The 21,104-nt window shown below is 45.5% G+C and overlaps 1 protein-coding gene across 10 annotated transcripts in view; it reads left to right on the forward strand.

Moving 5' to 3' along the window:
• LOC135207203 (differentially expressed in FDCP 8 homolog A-like) overlaps nt 1-21,104 on the forward strand; it is a 227,670-nt gene that overhangs the window by 26,903 nt on the left and 179,663 nt on the right. For all 10 annotated transcript variants that reach the window (XR_010312928.1, XM_064238792.1, XM_064238799.1 and 7 more), the window contains 2 exons: nt 2,848-2,991; nt 6,467-6,680. Coding sequence is in view for 9 of the 10 variants with exons in the window: in XM_064238792.1 (XP_064094862.1) it covers nt 2,859-2,991; nt 6,467-6,680 (347 nt within the window). In the remaining variant the exon portion in view is untranslated. The remainder of the gene's footprint in view (nt 1-2,847; nt 2,992-6,466; nt 6,681-21,104) is intronic.

A 21,104-nucleotide genomic window follows, 5' to 3' on the forward strand; every position in this document is an offset into this window, starting at 1 on the left:
AAATATATGTACGTAACCCTCTTGTCGGATGTGTTCTTATATTTCCTGTGCATGGGGAGTGTCAGATGCCGCACTGGCGGCCTTCACTTCTCTTCATTTAGGAGATCGGAGGGACAACTGACTTTTAGAGGGGTACAAAATTTTTTTTTTGGAATTTTTGTGTGTGTGATTTATCGAGCTGGTTGTTGCTAAGAGTTTGGGGATGACTCTTGGCAATCTTAGAACTAACACGGGTTAGGATCGGTGATCGGGATCGGTTGTGTGCTCCTTAAAGAAGGCGTGTTGTCATATAAGCGGATTAGTACCCATTGACACAAATGCCAGTTAGGCTCTGCCGAGTAAGTGGATGAAGACCCCATCGACAGACCCACAAGAACTCTTGGCCGCAGATCACTATCTCGCTAAGGCTCTTGAGGTGAAGCAGACTCCTGGGGAGTAGCCACGAAGTCTTCCACCTAATAAAGGTAGGAACCAAGGTCTATTAATACCTACAACATATGTTGTTTACCTGTCTAGTCAGTAAGTTAGCTGTCTCTTGCCCTCCACCAAAGGGTGTCAATCAGCTATGTATATATCTGACAGGTAAGTTGAATGTATGAAAATGATATTGTTATGATACAATAGAGTTTCATAACATACTTACCTGGCAGATATATACGATTGAAGACCCACCCAGCCTCCCCGCAGGAGACAGGTGGAAGAGAGAATCTGATTAGAAAACGGGAATGGTTCCTAGTCCTGCCACCCAGAGCAGGGCGGTAGATCACCTGACCTACCTGTAGCGAGTGCCGCGAAATTTGAATTTCTGTCGGGGACGACGGAGTCGATAGCTATGTATATATCTGCCAGGTAAGTATGTATGAAACTTTATTGTATCATAACAATATCATTTATGGATACAATTGAATGAATAGCAGACAAGATGTTAAGTGCAGTACCTAATTATTTTAGTGTTTCTTATACTCTTATAACCATGCAATGCTTATTGCCCCCAAACACAATTCTAATTTAATGGTAAGCCTTTTTCATTCCATGGCCAGGCAATACCTTCAAGTACTACTACTGTACTATTCTGTAATTAGGTTTACATTTTAAAAGTTCAGTTCATTTGAGGTTTACATGTAAATTGCTCATCTGTAAGCAATTATATTGATGTTTGTCTGTTAACTACCTCATATCTTGCATAGTACATGATTATTTTATTACAGGTGTAAAATATGATTTGATTAACTGTGTTTATAAGCAAATATTTTGCATTACTTGTTTACCCAAGCTTTCATCCAATGATATAGGATTGCCTTAAGATTATGATGTCTTTTGGAAGATATGGACTCAGATTTTCATGTGCCCTACCTAAACCAGAGAGAGAATGAGAAAGGCAAGCAAACACACAGCAAGTTTGTAATGTGGTTTATTTCAATGGGATTCATATGTGTATGTATACACATGCACACATACATACTGTTATACTTGCACACGTACAAAGGCTGAGAATTAGTGAGGATATTTAGAAATTCATGCGAAGATGACAAAATGTGTGATGCAATAGTTGATGATGAAAGGGTTGCTGAGTAAATGTGCCAGGCCATTATGAAACAAAAATTTATCACCTCACAAAGAAAATTTAATCGGTAGTAGACCCAAGAATCTCTAATCTCATGAAGGAAATTTAATCGAGGGATGTTGTCATGAGAAAGATGACTGCTTCTTTCTGTGAAGATTGTACCTTACCTGAGTTTACATTTAAAGACATTCCAGTTATTGGTATGAAGCCCACTTCTGATGGCTGTATTGTTATTCTTGTGGATGTACATGGGCAGAGGTCATTCAGGTGCTAGGATACATGACAAGACTTATTTATTGACCAAGTCAAATGTAGTGTTTTGGAGATGCCATGTCACCCTTTTATCCCTCCAGATCGTCTCGCATTGCTCTATAATTTTTGTTGGCATCTAGATCTGAGCTCTTATCCTGCCATCCATATGCAATAGACATCGTTTCTAACTTTTGCCTCTCCTTCAACTTTGAGGTCAGACCCTATGAAAGAAGGTGTCTGAAATTCTGGTTACTTAGCGACACTTGATGGTCAAGTAGTTGTCAGCGAACTGATTCTGGGACTGATTTGGGTACTATAGTAATTTATTGCCTGTGTGGGTCATCCTTATCATAGAGGTGCTCAATTCAATTGAGTTGCTTTGTCATTTAAGTATACAGTATATAATTAGCTGTAGTTAGGCAATTCGGTGTACTGTATATGAACATTGTAATATATAAAAATTATGTAAAACGTTCAAATTTTTATAGAGACAAAAATTGTCTTCTCTTGAGGTCTAGTTTTTCAACCCTCAAACTTGCTCCAAATGCATCAATTCAAGACTGAAACTTAACATTTAATAAACATCAGGTGGAATGGTAACACTTCCTGCAGGAACAAGATCTTGGCAGATTTTTAGTTAGTCATCCTGTAATATCAAAAAATAGGTTCTAGTAAGGCAGTAGTGTGTATTTATGTAAAAATACCTAATATATTCTTGTGCACAGGCTTTCATTTCTAATAAATTCCCCTCTTCTATCCTCTCATTAAATATTGAAATTTATACTTCATTTAAGGTTGACTTCCATGAATTTTTGTAGCCATAAAGGTCCTGTTATTAACTCCCTATCATCAACTATTATTTTCAGTTCTGAAACCCATCGTAAGTCTAATTAGGCATAAAAATTGTGAACAATTTAACATTTTTTCCCACTTTTATATATACTGTGTGTGATAATCTTAAGTAGAAATTGTTTCCCGTAGAGTTTGTTTTCATTCATACATTTACGTAATGTCCTTCATAATTGTTACAGAACACCACTAAATGTCGGAAGATACTGTTTGGTCTGCAAGTGAAGCTGCTAATGTATACCTTTCAAGTGTGGTCGCTGGGGCTTCAGATGTAGCATCCAGTGTGACCCAGAGTGTTGGTGTAGCTGTTCATACTGTTGCATATGGTTAGTATATTAATGGTGTCTCAAGTGATTACGTACTTTACCATTTTTAGGTTGAACATTTTTTTTATGCAATAATTCTTGTTTTCATTTTTATGAATAATACTTGAATGAAGGTCAAGTCAATCTGTATGCATAATTTATATTCTCTCTTTAGAGTGGGCTATATTTTAGCCTCTAGTATTTAAAATGTATGTAGAAGAAGTAAGTAATTGTTGGGATAGTAATTGTTTATTGAATACAGATATACCACCTTTCTTTGGAGGACCTGATATATGAAAGTTTGCTATTTATTGGACCAAGAAAGTTACAAACTTATATTCATATAATCACTTAAACCTTACAGTAGATTTGAGTTATGAAAGCTTTTCACATCTGAGATGCTCTTGAATGTGTGATTGTAATTGTTCACTGTAAAGATTCATTCTAATTCTAAAGATTACTGCAATATGTAGAGTAACAATAAAAACTTAATCTTCATGCTGCTGCTTTCAATGTCATTATTGATAACCATAGTTGTCTTGCCCTTCTACATGCACCAATACATCAATCCTTTTGACTTGTAACACCTTTGTTTTTAAATGTTTATCAGAATGGAATGTATAAAAACATCTGTTAAATATTTTTAATTTTTTTTCACTATATAAATGAATAAAATAAGTTAATTCACTGAAGTAAAAATCAGGGGCTGAGTAGGAGTCCAACCTCTTGATAAATTGCATTGTTGTCCTGTTGTTTAGGACCAGAGAAATGTGGTTCCCCTATGGAAACGTCTGTTTTTTGAGAGACAGGGAGACTGCCTTAAACTCCAGTTGCCCTTCCTCCAGATTTTCCCAATGGCGCCTCTCCACCCTACTAAGGAGGCAGCCGTGTGTACTACTGCCCCTGTGGAGGGAGTTAGTTCCCCTCCAGGTCCACTGATCCAATATCTTTCCAGCTACCTAACTTTGTGGGTGGAGATGGCCATGAAACCTTTTCCAGGCATCCAAGAGCTTGAATGTTCAGATCCTTGAGTCTCAGACTTGGGGATTGGATCTACCCTAGATGTGAACTATAACAGGCTCAGGATTTTTTGCAAATGTTACTGGAAAAAACCTTGATTGGGTAAGAAATCTTTACTGATCCTTCTTCATTCTGGTTTGTGTCTGGCTGGGAAGACAACTGCGAAGGTTATCCCAATAAAATCTCAACCACCCAAAATGCTTATTGGGTATGAGGTGGCACTTGTTCTGAATATATCAGGAAACCTTTTGGCTGGAGTCTGTTGACTACCACTCTCAGGTTTCATAGGTACTCGTCTTTGGTGGCTCCCCTAAAGCCAGTGATCTTAAGAGGCTATCAGTTGAATTTCCTTTCTGAGTTTCTGAACAACTGTTGCTGATGAATAAGTATTCTCTTAGTGATTTCTAACACAAAGGGCATGACCTAGAATCGGTACCTGTCTTTTCTTACCTAAAAATCTGGGAAAGGGCAGAAAGGAATATTGATAGGGATTGTGTCTTTCAGATTAAAGAGGTAGTCCAAGGCTCTCATGGAATAAGTGAGTGTACTTGGGCAGCTTTAGTCATCTGGAAATTGTAGCCCATTTCTTTTCTGTCCCTGGGGTTACTACTCCATGAAATCATAAAGCCCCTCATAAGGTTTGCAAAGATTTTTGCAACCATAACCCAAACAGTCTTAGAAAACTCAGAACTCTCTTATAGTCCCCTCCAGATTAGTGCGCGAGGTTAGGACAGAAAAGAAGTGACTTTGCTTGGAACTCAGAAGTGGCTGTGAGATTTTCCCCACAGGTACACCAAACTGGTGGGTGTCTTGATCGAGCAGGTATCTTTCCAAGTCAAAAGGAGGAAAAAAAGTGTTGTCTATTCCTTTTTTAAAGTTGCTAGATACTAGGATAGTGGAAATGAATAGCTTTATTTCTACTATTTTCTCAAGCTTCCGAGCAACTGCAAAGTTCTTAAATTCTGCTTTATTATGATCAATTGTTTTAGATGTGGAGGGGCAGAAAGGTGGTGCCACTAAAGTGTATATTGGTTCTCCAAGATTATAGAGGTATCATAATTAATGTTGAATGGAAAAAATGGTTCCCTCAGTGGATTTTGTTACTATACTAGCAGGAAGGATGATTGTATCTTTTAGTGGTTTCTGTGTGCTGAAGGACCAACCTTCATTCTATATTGGGATAAAGCAGCTCTGTCCCAAAAATTCTTCATATTCCACCTCGGTCATTGCTTTCCTGTCGTTGATGAGGCATTTGCAACTTGTGAAAGGATGCACACTGAGGTGGCAAGCCAAGGGTTATCAGCACTGGTATTAAGGGAAGATGGTATTGGTGTAATTGATCCTCCTGCTTTGAGGGCTTATAGTCCAATTAAGTGTGTAATTAGAAAGTCAAAACTAAGAAAACAAGGGTCATACCTTTGTGACTCTGTGTCGTCTGAATGGGCTGAAAGCAATAGATTTAGTTTCTCTGTAACCGTAGGGTTTTTGTTAGCCTGCTCCAAGGACCTATATTTGTTGCTGGAAGGGTTAATCCTTGCACAGGTGGCTTATGAAGTTGAGAGGCCATCAGGAGAGTCAGTTTCTCCTTTGCTGTTTTCAAGTGATGTACCTTCTCTTTGACTTTTACATCTACAGGCACAGTAAAGTAAAGAAGAGGAGTGTTCCCTGTCACCCAAAAGTGCCTTCAATTCAACTAATGATAGTGTTCTACTGGTTTAATATAATAAAGAACAGGATCCATGGTTAATAGTAAGAGGCATCCTTTTGTGAGGCTCTGAACTGTTTGTGTGATTTTTGGTCTTCATTGGTTGTAATGATCTAAGGAGCAGGTATTGGGCAGAACTTTGGCCAGACACTAGTAGACATGTCCCAATGAGCTATGTTTTTTACTTGCCCGGAACCACTACTGCTTCTGATTTCATTGCTGTTGTGAAATTGATGTAGGAGGAATGAGGAATAGCTGAAGAACAAAGTAGGCTGATGACTGTCTCGTTTTCATTCTTGGTTGCAAGCTGTGTCGTACATCATTTCTTTTACAAATTTCAGGAAATTCCTTATGTTTATGTCGGCCTTCCTGAGCCACAGAGATAATTGTGAAACAGGCTTCCGTGTCCTTTATGTTTTGCATCCACCTTCCTATTCTTGGAACTTGACACTTTGAAGCTTTTTCTCCTTGAGGTTCTGTATATGACTAACTGGTTGGAGTGAGTTGTTGGTGCCATGAATTTATTGGTGACAGAAGGAGCCTAGTTGTCAGAAGAGGTCACCAAGGCCAAAGGGAATATAGTACTAGTGCTTGGCTCTGTCTTGAAGCTCCGCACGATTGTTTACCTGCCGGTGAATTGTTTATATACTTTCATCTTTAGAAAGTCATCAGATAGCTAAAAAAAGTGGTTTGGATTTATGGAACAAAGATTAATCACCTCTGCATTGTATTTGTTTTGCGAAAAAAATTTAATGTTTTATTGCTTTTTAGGAATGGGTGATGTAGTTCAAAATGTGTCAAGTGGGGTAGGAGGAGCTGTTCATGAGGTTACCTCTGGAGTTAAAAGATTGCTTACTTCCCCACCAAAAGCTTTAGATGATATGGATGAAGATATGGATGAAGATGAGCACCCTGGTGTTCTTCCCCCCACTCCACGAAATTCCACTTCACCTTATCTAGATCTAGATCATCCCCAAAGTGACCAGTGAGTTTTTACGTTCATGTAAATACCTTATTTAAGGGGGGCGTCCGCTTATATAGAAATAATGCTCTGATTTTTATGGAATTATTATATGTTATACATATATATAAGGTGATGTTTCAAAAAAATTTCAGAATGATCGAATGACTATTTTGGTTTTTATTGAAAAAATAAGAAAAAATAAAAAAAAATTAAGATGTAACTCTTCCTTCATTTTTAGAGCTATTGCAATGCGGCTTTATACACAGAAAGTATATCATAGTCGAAAAACAATGTTGTGAACAGTTTTTCCAATTTTTGTTTTTTTTGGATGGGGGGCGAGGGGGAATTTCCCCCCCAATTTTGTTGATTTCGTTGTCATGAGTTCCTCATCAACCTACCTAAGAAAAAATCTAGCCCCAACAAAATATTTGCCTTTCTCTCCTCTTTCCAATGGTATATTTAACTTTAAAATTGGCCAATAAATAAAAAAATAGTTAGTGTTTGAAGTGAAAAAGGCAAAAACAGAAAAACGGCCGTAAAGGTCAAGAAGTGTTTTTTTTTGGCACTCATGGAAAAAACTGATCTTTGAGCAAAAACATGATACAAACAAATGTTAAATACTCACTAGCGCTTAGTTCAGAATGCCTTCCCTTCTTTCTAATAGTTCTTAGTGTTTTTTTTGCTTAGTTTCCGGCACCAAGTTCCCCCCCCTAAAAAGGGGTTTGTTCCGATACGTATACAAACCCTCGGTCCTTTAATAATAGGAATGTTTTTAGCGGCAGCTGAACCAGTCGTAAGCTTCGAACAAGGGGTTTCGGTAGTTAACTACTTGTCCGGCAGTTGGCGGTCAGCTCGACTGCGAGGAGAGGAGTAACTTTGCTTTCGGCTGCGCTAGTGGATGGACGTGTTGCTTGTCTCTCTGCCCGCTTCAGTTGTATGCTCTGTTTTCTTCACTTCGTGAAGGCTTTTTATCTTTTTCTTTTACTCAGTGTGAATGTGCAAAGCCTCGTAAGTACATATCTGTGTTTTGTATGTCATTCTCAGTGAATTTTACAAGTGATTATGGATTCCCAAGAGCCAGAGAGACCCCCTCACCCCCCCATCAGCCACAGACTGTGCCCTGGTGTGGAGGGCCGTAAGTGTGGGGCCTTCCGGTCCTTTATGGAGGTTGACCCTCATGAATTGTGTGCTCGGTGTCGGGGGCACAAATGCTCTTGCACCGAGCCTTGTGATATTTGTATTTTGTGGTCGGAGGAGCAGTGGGTGCGATATGACGGGTGGAGGAAGCGACGTAAGCCTGCCAGGGAGTCATTGGAAAGTTCTCCGGCTAATCCCTTGGTCACGGACACTGTCGTCGTCTTTCCTCCCTCCATCTCGGCTCCCGCTATGGCTCCTTCCCCTTCTCGGGGGGGTTGGGTTCTCGCTCTTTCTCTTCGCCCGATCCGTCGAGCGCGGAGGAGGGGGTGAGGCACCCCGACATTCAGTTGTACTCGGGGTCTTCCGTTCGCTTGGGGTGGGATTTGTCCCTCCCGGGCGAGGGGGAACCCCTCCTACTAACCCGACCTTTGCCTCCTCAGGTGCGCCTGCCGCGGGTAACGACCTCGGCCATGTGTGGTTCTCGCTGGGTCTCCAGGGGACACCGAGTGTTCAGGGGCTGTTACATCACCTGGCGAGTGGCTCTGCTCTGGTTACTCAAGGTCCGGTAACCACCACCACCACCACCGTCTCAACCCCGGGGTATGCTGCCCCTCCTCACTTTGTTTATACACAGCATATAACAATGGTAACCCCTTCAGCTGCGGTTCAGGTCGCTTTCTGGCATTCCGAGGAGGGTCGTAACACCACCGCCTGGGTTCGCCGCTCTCGCCTCAGCCCCCGACTTCCGGTGCCCCAAGAGCTCGCCCCTGGACCTGCCACCAGTACCTAGGATGTCGCTGGCCGCTGCCCCGCCTCCTACTGTACCTGCCGCTCCTGCCGTGCCTGATGTACCTGCCGTACGTGGTGTTGCTGCTCCAGTCGCAGGTCCTTCCGAACAGGTGCAGCCAGGCCGTGTTGCTTCGGCAACTGCCCCTGCTCTGTCCTGGATGGAGGACCTGACGACTGTCCCGAGGAAGCTGACGAAGAAGAAGAGGAAGAGGAGGAAGGTGTCGTCGTCTGCTGCCGCCTCTTCCCTCCCCTTCGACTTCCAAGGCTTCACAGCCGAGGAAGAAGAAGGCTGCCTCCTCCCCCCCTAAGAAGTCTCCTTCGGGAACTTCTAAGGGCCCGTCTCACTCCGGTGGGACAGGGGGGTCTTCCGCTGATCCTCCCGCTCCTTTGGGAGCGGGGCCCGTCTCTCCTTCCGCAAGGAAGAAGAAGACGGGGACCAGAGGGGTACCGGCTAACACCAGTACCTCCTCACCTGGTGCTAGGGGCTCTGCTGCTACATCAGGTTCCGTCTCGGCCTCTCGTTCACGAGAGGTACCAGGTGTGCGGTTCCCCGTGGATGACCGTGCAGCCAAAGTCCAGGCTTCCGAGTTCGCTTGGCGCCAGGAACGAGGCACGGAGCGGAAGACTGGTGAGAGTCGCTCAGGTGACTCCCGCCAGACCAGCGACCACTCTCGTAGTGATTCGCAGGTACCCAGGGTTGATGCGACGGTCCCAGACCGACCGCGGGCTGAGGCAAGGAAGAGGTCCCCTCCGTCACCGGCTTCGGCTGGTCCCAGCGGCTCGACGCGCCGCGAGGACAGGCCCCGCTCCCACTGCGACAGCGGACTCTGCCGGTCCCCTGACCGCCGCTCCCACCGAGACCGGGTGGGTAGGGGGACCAGCAGCAGCTCCTCTGATGCTCAGGACCGGAGCTGCTGTTCTCGGTCCAGCTGCTCCTCCCTGGAGAGCCGCGCGACCAGGCCTGCAGCTCGGTCGTCACCTTGGTGATCATCTGCAGCCCCCCAAGCACACCGGTTCTACCGGTGGGTGAGGGGGGAGCGTCAGGTCTGCCTCTCCGATCCCTTCAACTTCCTCGGGCTACACCGGGAAGAGCGAGGCGATCCGGAGTGATACACGACGCCCTACAAGCCTGGCATGGTCTTAGGACCAACCAGGTCGTATGCGCAAGTGGCCGGAGGAGACTGGGAGGGGTCTGTTGCAGTTCCTCCTTCTGAAGGAGGAGGGTCTCGGTAGGCACTCTTGTTGGAGGGACTTGACGGTCCTACTCCACAAGACGCAGTCACTCCCGAGATCCAGAGGTCATTTGCAGAGGTTATTGCGCTGATTCATCAGCACAACAACCTCGGGGAAGGATCACCGCTCCCATCTTCTGAGCCTACGTCCAGGCTCAAGTCATTCTGGGGTCCTAAGAAGGAACCCAAGACGACGGTGGGTCTGCCGCGATTGGCTCTTGCCGACTCAGTGTTGGGCCAGGTGGACTCTCTCGTCTCCGGACAGGAGGGTTCGCTACAGTCTGGCAGGTCTTCCAAGCTACTTCCTCCGCCTCTACTGCGACAGAGGAGATTCTACGTGCCATTGGAGGACCCTATGCCACCCAAACAGGTTAACCCGGAGCTAGCTAGGCTAACTCCGGGGATGTCTCTGCAGCAGCTCCTGTTGGAGAACTTATGGTTCTCACAGCAAGAGGCACTCGCCTTGGAATCGACCGCCATGGCGGCATTCCAAGGAGTCTCCTGGTTAGACCTGTGGTTCCTCACAGTGTCTAAGGTTGTGGCCACCTCGGGAAATATCACTCCTGAAGGTGACCCAGCTTTCGTGAGACTGCCAGTCTGGAGGTAGAGCCATCTCCTGCCTAGCTCACCAGACGGCAAACCTGTGGGCCAACCTGGTTTTGAGGCGTAGGGACGCAGTCCTCACCCGAGTGATCTTGGCGGCTGGGTGTGAGGCGGCTCTGGGTCTTCACAACTGACTGGTGCGGAGTTTCCCCTCTCTCTTCCCAGGAGAGATGGTGGACGCTGCGGTGGAAAGACGGCGCACTGATGACAGTGACCGTTACGTCCACCAGGCAGTCTCGAAGGCGTCTGGGCAGCTTCGAGCTACTGCGGCCAGGCCCAAGAGTTTGGTTGGCGCTTCCTCTGTGGTCAAGACGATCGCATTGTCGAATCCCAGAGGAAAGACTCTGCCTTTGACTTCTTCTAGGAGCAACCGTAACCAGCCCTCCTCCCAGCCCTCCTCCTCACGAGGGGGAGCTGGGAAGAAGTCGAAGAGAGGTGGGAAACACTAGGGACGGCGTTCCCCCTCACCTGCTGCCGGAAGTGGGGGGGGTTGCCTGGCGAGCCATTGGGCAACATGGCAGCGCTATGGAGCGGAGACCTGCATAGTAGATGTCCTTCGGGAGGGGTATCTACTACCCTTCGAGTCTCGGCCACCCCTCACCTCCAACCCGGTCCACCTTCAGACCTACATACCCGGAACATCAAAGGACGTAGCACTTTGGCAGGAAGTCCAAGCCATGCTTAGCAAAGGAGCTGTGGAGATCGTCAGGGATCAGTCACCGGGCTTCTACAGCCGTCTTTTCCTGGTGGAGAAGTCTTCGGGGGGCTGGCACCTGGTGATAGATCTCTCTCCCCTGAACCGATTCGTTCGCCAGTCTCGTTACACGATGGAGTCGGCACGGTCAGTGCTCGACTCCATTAGGGAGAACGACTTCATGCTTTCGGTGGACTTGAAGGACGCCTATTTCCAGATACCCATTCGTCAATCCTCCAGGAAGTACCTCCGCTTCATCCTCGACGGGACGGTGTACCAATTCAGGGCACTTTGCTTCGGTCTCTCAACCGCCCCACAGGTGTTCACGCGAGTGTTCACTCTGCTTGGGCCCACTCGTCAGGGATACGTCTTTTGAGGTATCTCGACGACTGGTTAGTTCGCTACGGGACAGGGATCGGCTCCTCGAGTTCTGCCGCAATCTGGGGATCGTGGTAAACTTTGAGAAGTCAGATCCTCGAGCCCAAGCAGATGGAAGTAAGTACCTGGGTATGCTGATCGATACGGTAGCAGGGCGAGTCTTCCCCGCAGACTCACGGATCAGCAGATTCAGGGAGGCAGCCTACCAGTTCCTGTCTCGGCAGGAACAGCTAGCTCAACAGTGGTAAGTCGTGATCGGCCACCTGTCATCACTCGAGAAGCTAGTCCCTCATGGGCGTCTTCACCTGCGGTCTCTCCAGTGGAGACTACCCTCTTGATTTGAGACTGCCTTGACGAAGTTATGCATTTTCAGCTGACTGCTGAAAATGCATAGCGGGCAAGAGGGCTTTCGAACTGGGAGAAATATCTCCCAGTTTGAATCCAAAAGTCTCAATTTTCCTCTTACTTAAATTTGTTTCCTCTCTTTTACTATCTTTAACTCAGTTGCTCAACCTAGCTGTCCCCCCCCTTCTTCACTGAAACCTTCTTACGGGTTGGGCAGGGGCTGGGCTCTTGCGCATTGGCTCTTTCTTGATCCAAATGGCCGAGACTGTAGAGGTTTGGTCCGCCTCTCGAGTATGTTTGGTCCCTGAGGATATTGATATGATTTCATAGCAATAACCATCGGGGCGGAACTACCTATGGGGGACTTGCCTGCGGAATCCGGGGAGGTATAGTCTCTACGGTAGGACTCTCGGCATTCTTTCCGGTGTGCCCTCTATTGTAACATGAATGGGGATGATTGCATACTAGTTATGCCCTCAGTCCTATCAAGCGGGTTTTGCTTACACTTGAGCCACTCATGTTATGGTAGAGCTATCCCTTCGGGGTAGGGTAGGGAGTGGACATATGGGAGTCAGTCTCTGCTGAGTGTCTTTGGTGAGAGAGGGGTTGGTGCGGGGGGCCTGGTTTTCTGCCTGATTTGCAGTAGGTTTTTCAAATTTCTGCTTAAGGATTAATGAATAACGACCCTATGATAAACTCCCCCGGACAATGCGACCTCCTGACACTACCCTCCTCTTCGACCTCTGGCACGGACAAGGACAATCCTATAGAAAATTCAATTGTACAGAAGACGACCCATGGCAAGACCTTGGATGTGGCTATGGAAAGTTCTAGTAGTGGTGAGAGAATCCTTTATGTTGATTCTCTCTCCTCAGATTTAAATTGTGTTGCATTTATGGAAATGTTTGGAAGATATGGTGAAATTAAAGTTATTAAGTATTGTGAAACTGAAGATTTTGCATATTGGAGGGTTTGATTTGAGTTTACTACTCATAAGATAATGCCATGAATGCTTTCAAGTGTTCACATAAGGAAAAATTAAAGTGTGTATTAATACATAAAATGCCCAGAATATTGAAGTAGATTCCTTTTATCCAGCTAGAGTCAGTCGGGAAACTTCAGATGGGAAACGTTTAAGGTGAGGACACCTCTACCTGCCAGGTGGCTGATTGTTTCAACAAAATCAGACTTTTGTAATCTTTTCCACTTCAGGAAACATTTAAGAACATTGGTAGGAACAATGACCAACTCAGATATTACTAGATTTGGAAAGAACAGCTTTTTGGTCCATGCAAAGTCTTATAGACAAGGCCACATGATCTCTAAACTGAAAAATACTAATATGATAAAAGAGGTCAAACCACACTATAGTTAGTTATGCTAAGGGAGTGGTTTTTAGTCAAGACCTATATGAACTGTCTGACGAGGAATTGCTGGAAATGTGTGATGATAAAGTGTGGAAGATTTTCAAGGTTCCAAGGTCAAGAATGATTATTTTCACTTTCACTAATGATGAAGTTCCTGATTATGTATATGTTGACAAGGAGAGATTTCATGTTAGACCTTTTAAGCATAGACCACTCCAATGCTTCATATGTTTGGATATGGCCACTCGTCAAAGGTGTGTACTCGAAACCAGTTATGTGCTGCCTGCTCTTTACAAAAAGCATGAAGGCGAATGTTCTAATCCAATATTATGTATAAATTGTAAGGGAAATCATAATGCAAGGCATAAGGAATTTGAGTCATTTAAAAAAGAAGTGGCAGCCATAGAGAAAGCTCATGCTGAACATCTAAGTATTGCCTGGCAAAAAGACTTTTGTTCCCAAGACCTCAATATAGTGATGTAGTGAAAATTGGAAAATCGAATAAAAATGATCAAACTAGGATGCCCAACTTCAAAGCCAAAAGCTTCAGCTATCCCCTTCTGAGCTCGAAGTACGTTCAGCATCTCCGCTCTTCATCCAAGAAGGCCCCTTTGTCCCCTCCCGATGGGCCTCCTCTGGCTTCTGGGAGGTCTCTCGGGCTTCTGATGTAGAAGCCTCACAGGCAGCTTCACTGCCTGATCTGGGTATGTCCCAGAATGACACCTTGATCAGTGCACCTCATAAGGCTCAGGTGCACGCTGCAGAGACGGTGCCTCTAGAAAATAAGAGACCCCGCACTCCTTCATCATCTCCACCATATCCCCACACCATAGTAGGGTTCCCAAGAGAGGAAATAGCAGGTCTCTTGAGGATCTGCCAAGTTCTTCTATGAAACAAAGACCAAGACCAAGTCTTTCCAGACCAGCCCAATCCAAGTCCAAAAAGTAAAAAAAAAAAAAAAAAATCTAATAGTAAATAATGGCTCTATGTCAGTGGAACATACGAGGTTTCCATTCAAACAGAGAACAGGTCCGGGTCCTTTTCAAGGAGCATAATTTAGCTGCCCTTTGTTTGCAAGAGACTAAACTTGGTAATGTTTTCTCCTAATTGTGGACAAAACTTTATTTTTCGCAGATTTCCACCACCTGTAGGTGAACGTTCTCATGGCAGTACATGTATTATTGCGGCCAAGTCATTACCACAAAAAGTTATCAAATTAGACTCCATACTGCAAGCTTGTGCAGCACAGATTTTCATCAATAAATGGGTCACTCTGTGCTCTCTCTATCTAGAACCTGGCCTAGAAACTCGATTGGTGGACAGAGCTGGCAATCCAAGACAATTAGAGGTTGAAGATTTGCAATCACTTTTAGACCAACTACCTCAACCTTTCATTCTGATGGGGGATTTTAATGCAAAACATACTTTGTGGGGGGAAGGTAGGTGTGATCACCGTGGTCTTATAATTGAAAGATTAATAGATTGCAATGATGTAGTTTTAATGAACGACGGTTCTCCTACAAGGTTTGATGTAGCCCATAACTCTAGTTCAGCAATTGATCTTACAATATGTTTCGTCGTCATTACATTTAGATATAGTAAGTGGTCAGCGGATGAAAATCTCTATGGGAGCGACCACTATCCCATCCATCTTAAGTATGTACAAAATACACCCTCCCCATCTTTACCCAAGTGGAAGATAAAGGAGGCAGATTGGCAGCTGTATGAAAAATCTGCCAAAGTCAATCGTAAGGCCAATGAATTTCCTTGCCCCTCAGCTGCCTACGAATATCTCGCTAGTATAATGATTGGAGGGGCAATGATGTCAATTCCTAAAACATCAGGGAAACTCCGTCGTCCACTGGTACCTTGGTGGAATAGTAAATGTGTCTTGAGTAGGAAAATTGCAAGAGCCAGTTACAAGCGATATCGAAGGCGTCCTGTCTTAGTTAATAGAATAATATACAAGAGAAACCTCGCCAAACAAAAGCAAGTCTTTAAAGAAGCAAGGAGGGAATCCTTCATCAAGTACATATCAGAACTAAAGTATAACTCGCCACTTTCTCTGGTTTGGGATAGAATCCGTAAATTACTAGGGAAATTTTCCCCTTCTCCTTTACCTATTTTGAAAATCAACTTGGTAGTTATATCGAATGCAAGAGAGGTGGCAGAGGCCTTTGCTCGGCACTTTTCAAGCATTTCAAGCCCCAGTCACTACTCCCCTGAATTTCGCAATATTAGAAACATGACTATAGTTTAATCCGAGCTGTTTGTTCAAATTCTGAGGCAATATACCTTCCATTTAGTATTGTCGAATTCGAATGTGCCTTATCTTTGTCTCTCCAACATCACCTGGAGAAGATGATATTATTTATGCAATGATTTCTCACTTACCTCTGGAGTCAAAAAAATTCTTTGTCGATGTTTTAAACGAATTCTGGTGCTCAGGGACTTCATATAAGTTGTGGAAAAACTCTGTTATAGTTCCTTTTTTAAAACCCGGAAAGGACCCTAGTCATCCCAAAAGTTATAGGCCTATTGCTCTTACCAGCTGTGTCTTCAAGATTTATGAACGAATGGTGAATTTTCGTCTGATATGGTTATTAGAAACAAAGAACCTGTTGTCGAAGAGGCAATTTGGCTTTCGCAAGAATAGAAGTACATTGGATCCCTTATTATGTCTCACACGTGAGATTCAGAATGCTTTTGCAGTCCAAAATCAAACAATTGCCGTGTTCTTTGATCTGGAAAAAGCATTTGATACTACTTGGAGGGTTGGTATTTTAATGCAGCTGGTTGAATGGCGTATTGGTGGCAATATGTTTAATTTTGCCAAAGACTTCCTGTCTGACCGGTACCTTAAAGTTAGAATTGGCTCTACCTTCTCATCAGAGTATCTTCAGGAAGAAGGTATTCCACAAGGGAGTGTGCTTAGTCCAACCTTTTTTAATATTGCCATTAATGGTTTACTTGAACATCTCCCTGTTGGAGTAACTGGTCAAGCATTCGCGGATGATTATTTTTGTTTATCGTCTGTAGTAGAGCTACTGCAGTTGAAGCTTGTACTAAAATTCAGTTTGGCAAAATTAATGCTGCTACTTCCTGGGCTAATAGTAAAGGTTTCAAATTTTTCCGCAGAAAAAACTAAAGCTATACGTTTTTTTTGCAGAACACGAGAAGGGAAAGAGATTCCAACCTTATTTTAGAAGGTTCTATCTTGCTTTATGAAGATAAAGTCAAATATTTAGGAATTATTTTTGACAAAAAATTGACTTTTGGTGAACATATAAATGAGACTGTAGTAAATGTTAAACAGCGTGCAATATTCTTAAAGTTGTTAGTAACCTGAATTTTGGGAGCAGACCGTACTACTTTATTAAGAATTTATCAGGCACTATGCTTGAGTAAGATTGATTATGGATCTCAGGTTTATGGCTCTGCATGTAAGACCTTGTTAGGTAAGCTGGATGTAGTACACAATATGGCATTGCGTTTTATTGTACAAGGTGCTTTTAAAAAAAACGTTCTCCTGTTGAGAGCCTTTATGTAGACTCTGGTTTTGTACATGAACTTGCCTGCCAGTATATACTTAGCTATAGTCTCCCGCTTCCGACAGAATTTCAAATCTCGCGGCACACGGCGACAGGTAGGTCAGGTGTCTACCTTACCCGCCGCTGGGTGGCGGGCGTATGAACCATATCTCTCCAGCCAGATTTTTTTCTGTCGCTGAAGCGATAACAAACTGTTGTCGTTTCTTCCGATATATTCTTCATTTCTCGCTTGCCTGGAGATTGATTTGAACATTTTGGTGACGTATTCGCTCTATGTTGGCTTGGCATACGCTTATTGTGGACCGTTATTGACTTTGCGCTGGATTTTCCTGTAGAATGTCTGATTTTGATTCTGTTTCCAAAACTCCGGTTTTGTTTAGAGTATGTGTGACCGATGGATGTAAGGTGAGGTTACCGAAAGCTGCGGTGGACCCTACACACTTTCTGTGTTTAAATGTAGGGGGAATGAATGTTCGTTTAGTAACCCGTGTCAAGAGTGTGAGGTTTTGAACGAAGATGAATATAAGGCTCTTTCTTCTTATATTAGGAAACTTGAAAGGGATAGGGTACGTAAAGCTTCTTCAAGGAGCTCGAGCAGGTCGAGAATGAGTGAGAATGAAACTAACATTAATGTAGTTTTAGAACCTTCCTCCCAGGTCTCAGCTCCTGCTCCCCGCACCGAAGCCGTAGATTCGTCTTCGGAGGCGGCGGCCCTCAAAAGCTTCCTTGTGTTTCTAAGGAAGACAAGAATCTTCGTACTGAGCAAGGTAAGAGTGTCAGTGATGATAAGTGCAGTGTACCCAGTGATGTGGAGGGTGCGTCTGACGGCTCCTTAGTGCCTCCAGCCTAGACCTCTTCCAGACTCCCAGTTCCAGTGGAGGAGGAAAGTCGAAAGCCGCAGGAGGGCTAGGGAGAGCCCCCACCGGTCAGGCGTCCCCTCGCAGATCCTGAAGTTCGCTCCCAGGCTGCCTTGGATCGTAAGAAGAAGAATATTCTTCGCCAGTGTTTTTTCGTCATCCTCTTCTCCTTCGCCGAAGCGTGGGTGGAGCTCTAAGGAGGCGTCACGCCCGTTGAAGAGGGCTGCGGAGGCTCCTTCAGTACGTTAGCGTCCAGCCCAGAAGACTTTTCTGATGTAGCTTCCTTGCAAGCAAAGAAGCCTAGGAGATCCGGTGATCGCCCTCCTTCTCCCGCGCCTCGCGCTGAGCTTGCTTCGGAAGAAGATCCTGGGGACTCTCCTTCTCGAGTATAGCGGGCCTACAAGCTCAGATCACAGCCTTGGCGGACTCCTTGGCATCGAGACGCGTAGAAGGAAGGATTTGTCTCTCCCGATCAAGAGATCGAGGCGCGTTTCGTCGGAAGAGCGCTCTCCTTGTAATCGGCGTTCTCCTTCTTTTGAGGATTCTTCTACTCATCGTAACATTTCACGAGAGGAACACCACTCCCGCTCGGAGGTGTCGAGACGCCATTCGACGGATAGGCGCTCCTTGGACTATGAAGATATTTCCTCAAATCGGATTCCTGCCTCGGGTAGACGCTCAGCCCCTTCTGTTTCTCCTTCTTCTAGAGTTCGTGCAAGAAGAGAGAGTCGCTCAGGTCATAGAAGACTTGGTTCGTCGTCGCCGTCTCTTCTTTCTTCTCCTCGTCTTCTCAGAGAACCTAGGGAATGCCCTTCTGAAAGTAGGCGCACTTCTCCTTCCTGACTACTGTAGTCGGGCGTCGGATAACGTGATGGGTAGGCGCTCATCGCATGGAGTTCGCTCCTCCCCTGTAAGACATCAAGAGTCTAGTAGGAGCCCTGCTCCTGGTAAGCGTCATTCTTTTGTAGCGGTGTTCTCCTGGAGGAAAGACACCTTGATCTCGTTTGATTCGTTCTCCTAGTAGGCGCTCTTCGTTCTCGAGGACTCCCTACTCCTCATCGGTCTCCTCTTGCTAGAAGTCAAGAACGCCTCAAGCGCCCTGCTTCTGTTAGGTACGCTCGGAGCCTTACAGACGTTCTCCCCTCGGTAAGGACCAAGATCTCGCCGAACGCCCTGTTCCGTTTAAGCTCTCGGAGCGTAGCAGCCGCTCTCCGCTTCGTAGGCATCAAGAGCCTCTCGAGCGCCCTGCTCCTGAAAGGCGCCCTATTTTTAGCAACGTTTTCGCCGCTTGGTAGGCGCCAGGATTCCTCTAAGCGCCCTGTAACAGATAGGCGCTCGGCGCCTAGTAGCCGTCTCTCGCGATCGGCGCCAGGATCTTAGCAGGCGCTCTCCCTCTCGTAGTTTCCCTAGGGATAGACGTGGTCTTTCTAGAGAATGCGTAGTTTAGACAAGAATTTTCGGATAAGCGCCCTTCTTTTACAACTCGTCGTTCTCCTGTACGCCTTTCTACTTTGGAATCTTCTCCTCATTCAAGACGTTTGTCTCCTTCATCGCACTGTACCCCAGCTAGGAAATCATCTAAGGATTCTCATAAGGATCCTCATCCCCGTTCTCCTCCTCAAGAAGAGCCCCCAGGAAGCCTCTGAGGAAGAACTAATACATCGGCAACAGTTTCTTCGTACAAGAAGCTCACAGAACTTCTCCTTCAGGAGTTCGGAGAGTCTTTGAGCCCTACTGCTCCTCCTTCTCCACACTCGTTGTTCTCCACAGCGAAAGCAACGAAAGGATCTTCGTGTGTGAGAATGAAGCCGACTCTTTCTATGAAGAAAGCGCTCAAGAGTTTCGGTTCATGGATGCGTACTAAAGAGGAAGCGGGGAAAACAATGTTTGCCTTCCCTCCCGTCGAAGCTTTCAGGAAGGACCAGGATTTTTGGTAATGAGAACAGGAGAACCCTTGGGACTGGCCTTCCGTCTTCAGCTGACGCAGATTTTTCGGCACTAGTAGACGCCACTAGAAGATCAGCTTTGAATTCGGCCAGAAACAACGTGGCAATGATGAAATGGATCACATTCTCAAAAGGCATTTTTAGAGTCCTTGGAAGTTTTCAACTTTCTCGATGGTCCCTCGAGTCCTAGCCAAGAAAACTCAAGGACGGACACGTTTTCTGCCGGAGGATTTGAATTGTGTCCTTATCCTGTATGGATAAATGACGTTGAGAGATGGGGGCCAGCGAAATAGCCTTCACTGTTTGGAGCAGGGGTCTTGAAGAAAAGATCAGTATTTTGCTCATTTTTAACAAAATCGGTCTCACATGCTCAGAGATCGTCTTTGCTTTTTGCCCCGCTCTCTACACAGCTGTTTCCTAAACACCTGGTTCAAGACATTTCGAAGGCTCTCTCTGCCAAAGCTACGCAGGACCTTCTAGCACAGTCTGCAAGGAAGCCGCGCCTACCTTCCAGACTAAGACAAAGAAAGCTAAGCCGACCTCTCAGGAACCCTTTCGAGGGCATCTACCTCTATCTCTCGTTCAGAGGTCGGAAACCAACAGAAGAGGGAGGACTTTTACGAAGTCAATCAAACCTCCCAAGTAAGACTCAAGTCCTTCAGACAACTGTAGGCGCCAGGCTTTTACAGTTTGCAGAAGTCTGACCCAGAAAGACGCAGATGCCTGGACCCTGTCAATTTTGAGGAAGGGCTATCTAATCCCGTTCTTTTCGAGGCCTCCCTTGACGAATACCCCGAGGGAGTTGACGGCCAGATACAGGGACCCCATCATGAATCAAGCCCTCCGACTAGCGGTAGACCAGATGCTGGAAAAGGAGGCGATCGAACTAGTGGCAGATCTCTTTTCGGCAGGCTTTTACAACCGCCTCGTTCCTAGTTCCAAATCCTCAGGGGGATGGAGACCGGTGTTGGATGTAAGCGCCCTGAACTTCTTCGTCGAAAAGAAGAAGTTCACGATGGAGACCACTGCCTCGGTGTTAGCAGCACTCCGTCCAGGGGACTGGATGGTGTCCTTGGACTTACAGGACGCTTACTTCCACGTACCAATCCATCCTTCCTCGAGGAAGTTTCTAAGATTCATGATGGGGGGAAGAATCTTCCAATTCAGGGGCCTGTGTTTTGGCCTCTCCACGGCCCCCAAGTCTTTACGGCCATCATGAGGAATGTGGCACAATGGCTTCACCTGGAAGGGTGTGAGGATTTCGCTCTATCTCGACGATTGGCTTATAAGGGCCAATTCCAGAGATCGTTGTCTGAAGGACTTGAAAGAAAACCCTGGATTTGACTTATTCCTTAGGACTTCTGGTCAATCTGCAGAAGTCAAGTCTGATTCCCGCTCAAGAGTGCGTTTATCTGGGGATCCAGATGAACTCTCTGAGTTTTCGGGCTTTTCCGTCACAGGAGAGGATAGCCCGGGGACTCGAAAAAGTAACAACCTTCTTAGGGAAAGAAGTATGCACAGTGAGGGAGTGGATGAGTCTGCTGGG

Source organism: Macrobrachium nipponense, chromosome 32 (assembly GCF_015104395.2).
Source record: "Macrobrachium nipponense isolate FS-2020 chromosome 32, ASM1510439v2, whole genome shotgun sequence".
Lineage (NCBI taxonomy): Eukaryota > Metazoa > Arthropoda > Malacostraca > Decapoda > Palaemonidae > Macrobrachium > Macrobrachium nipponense.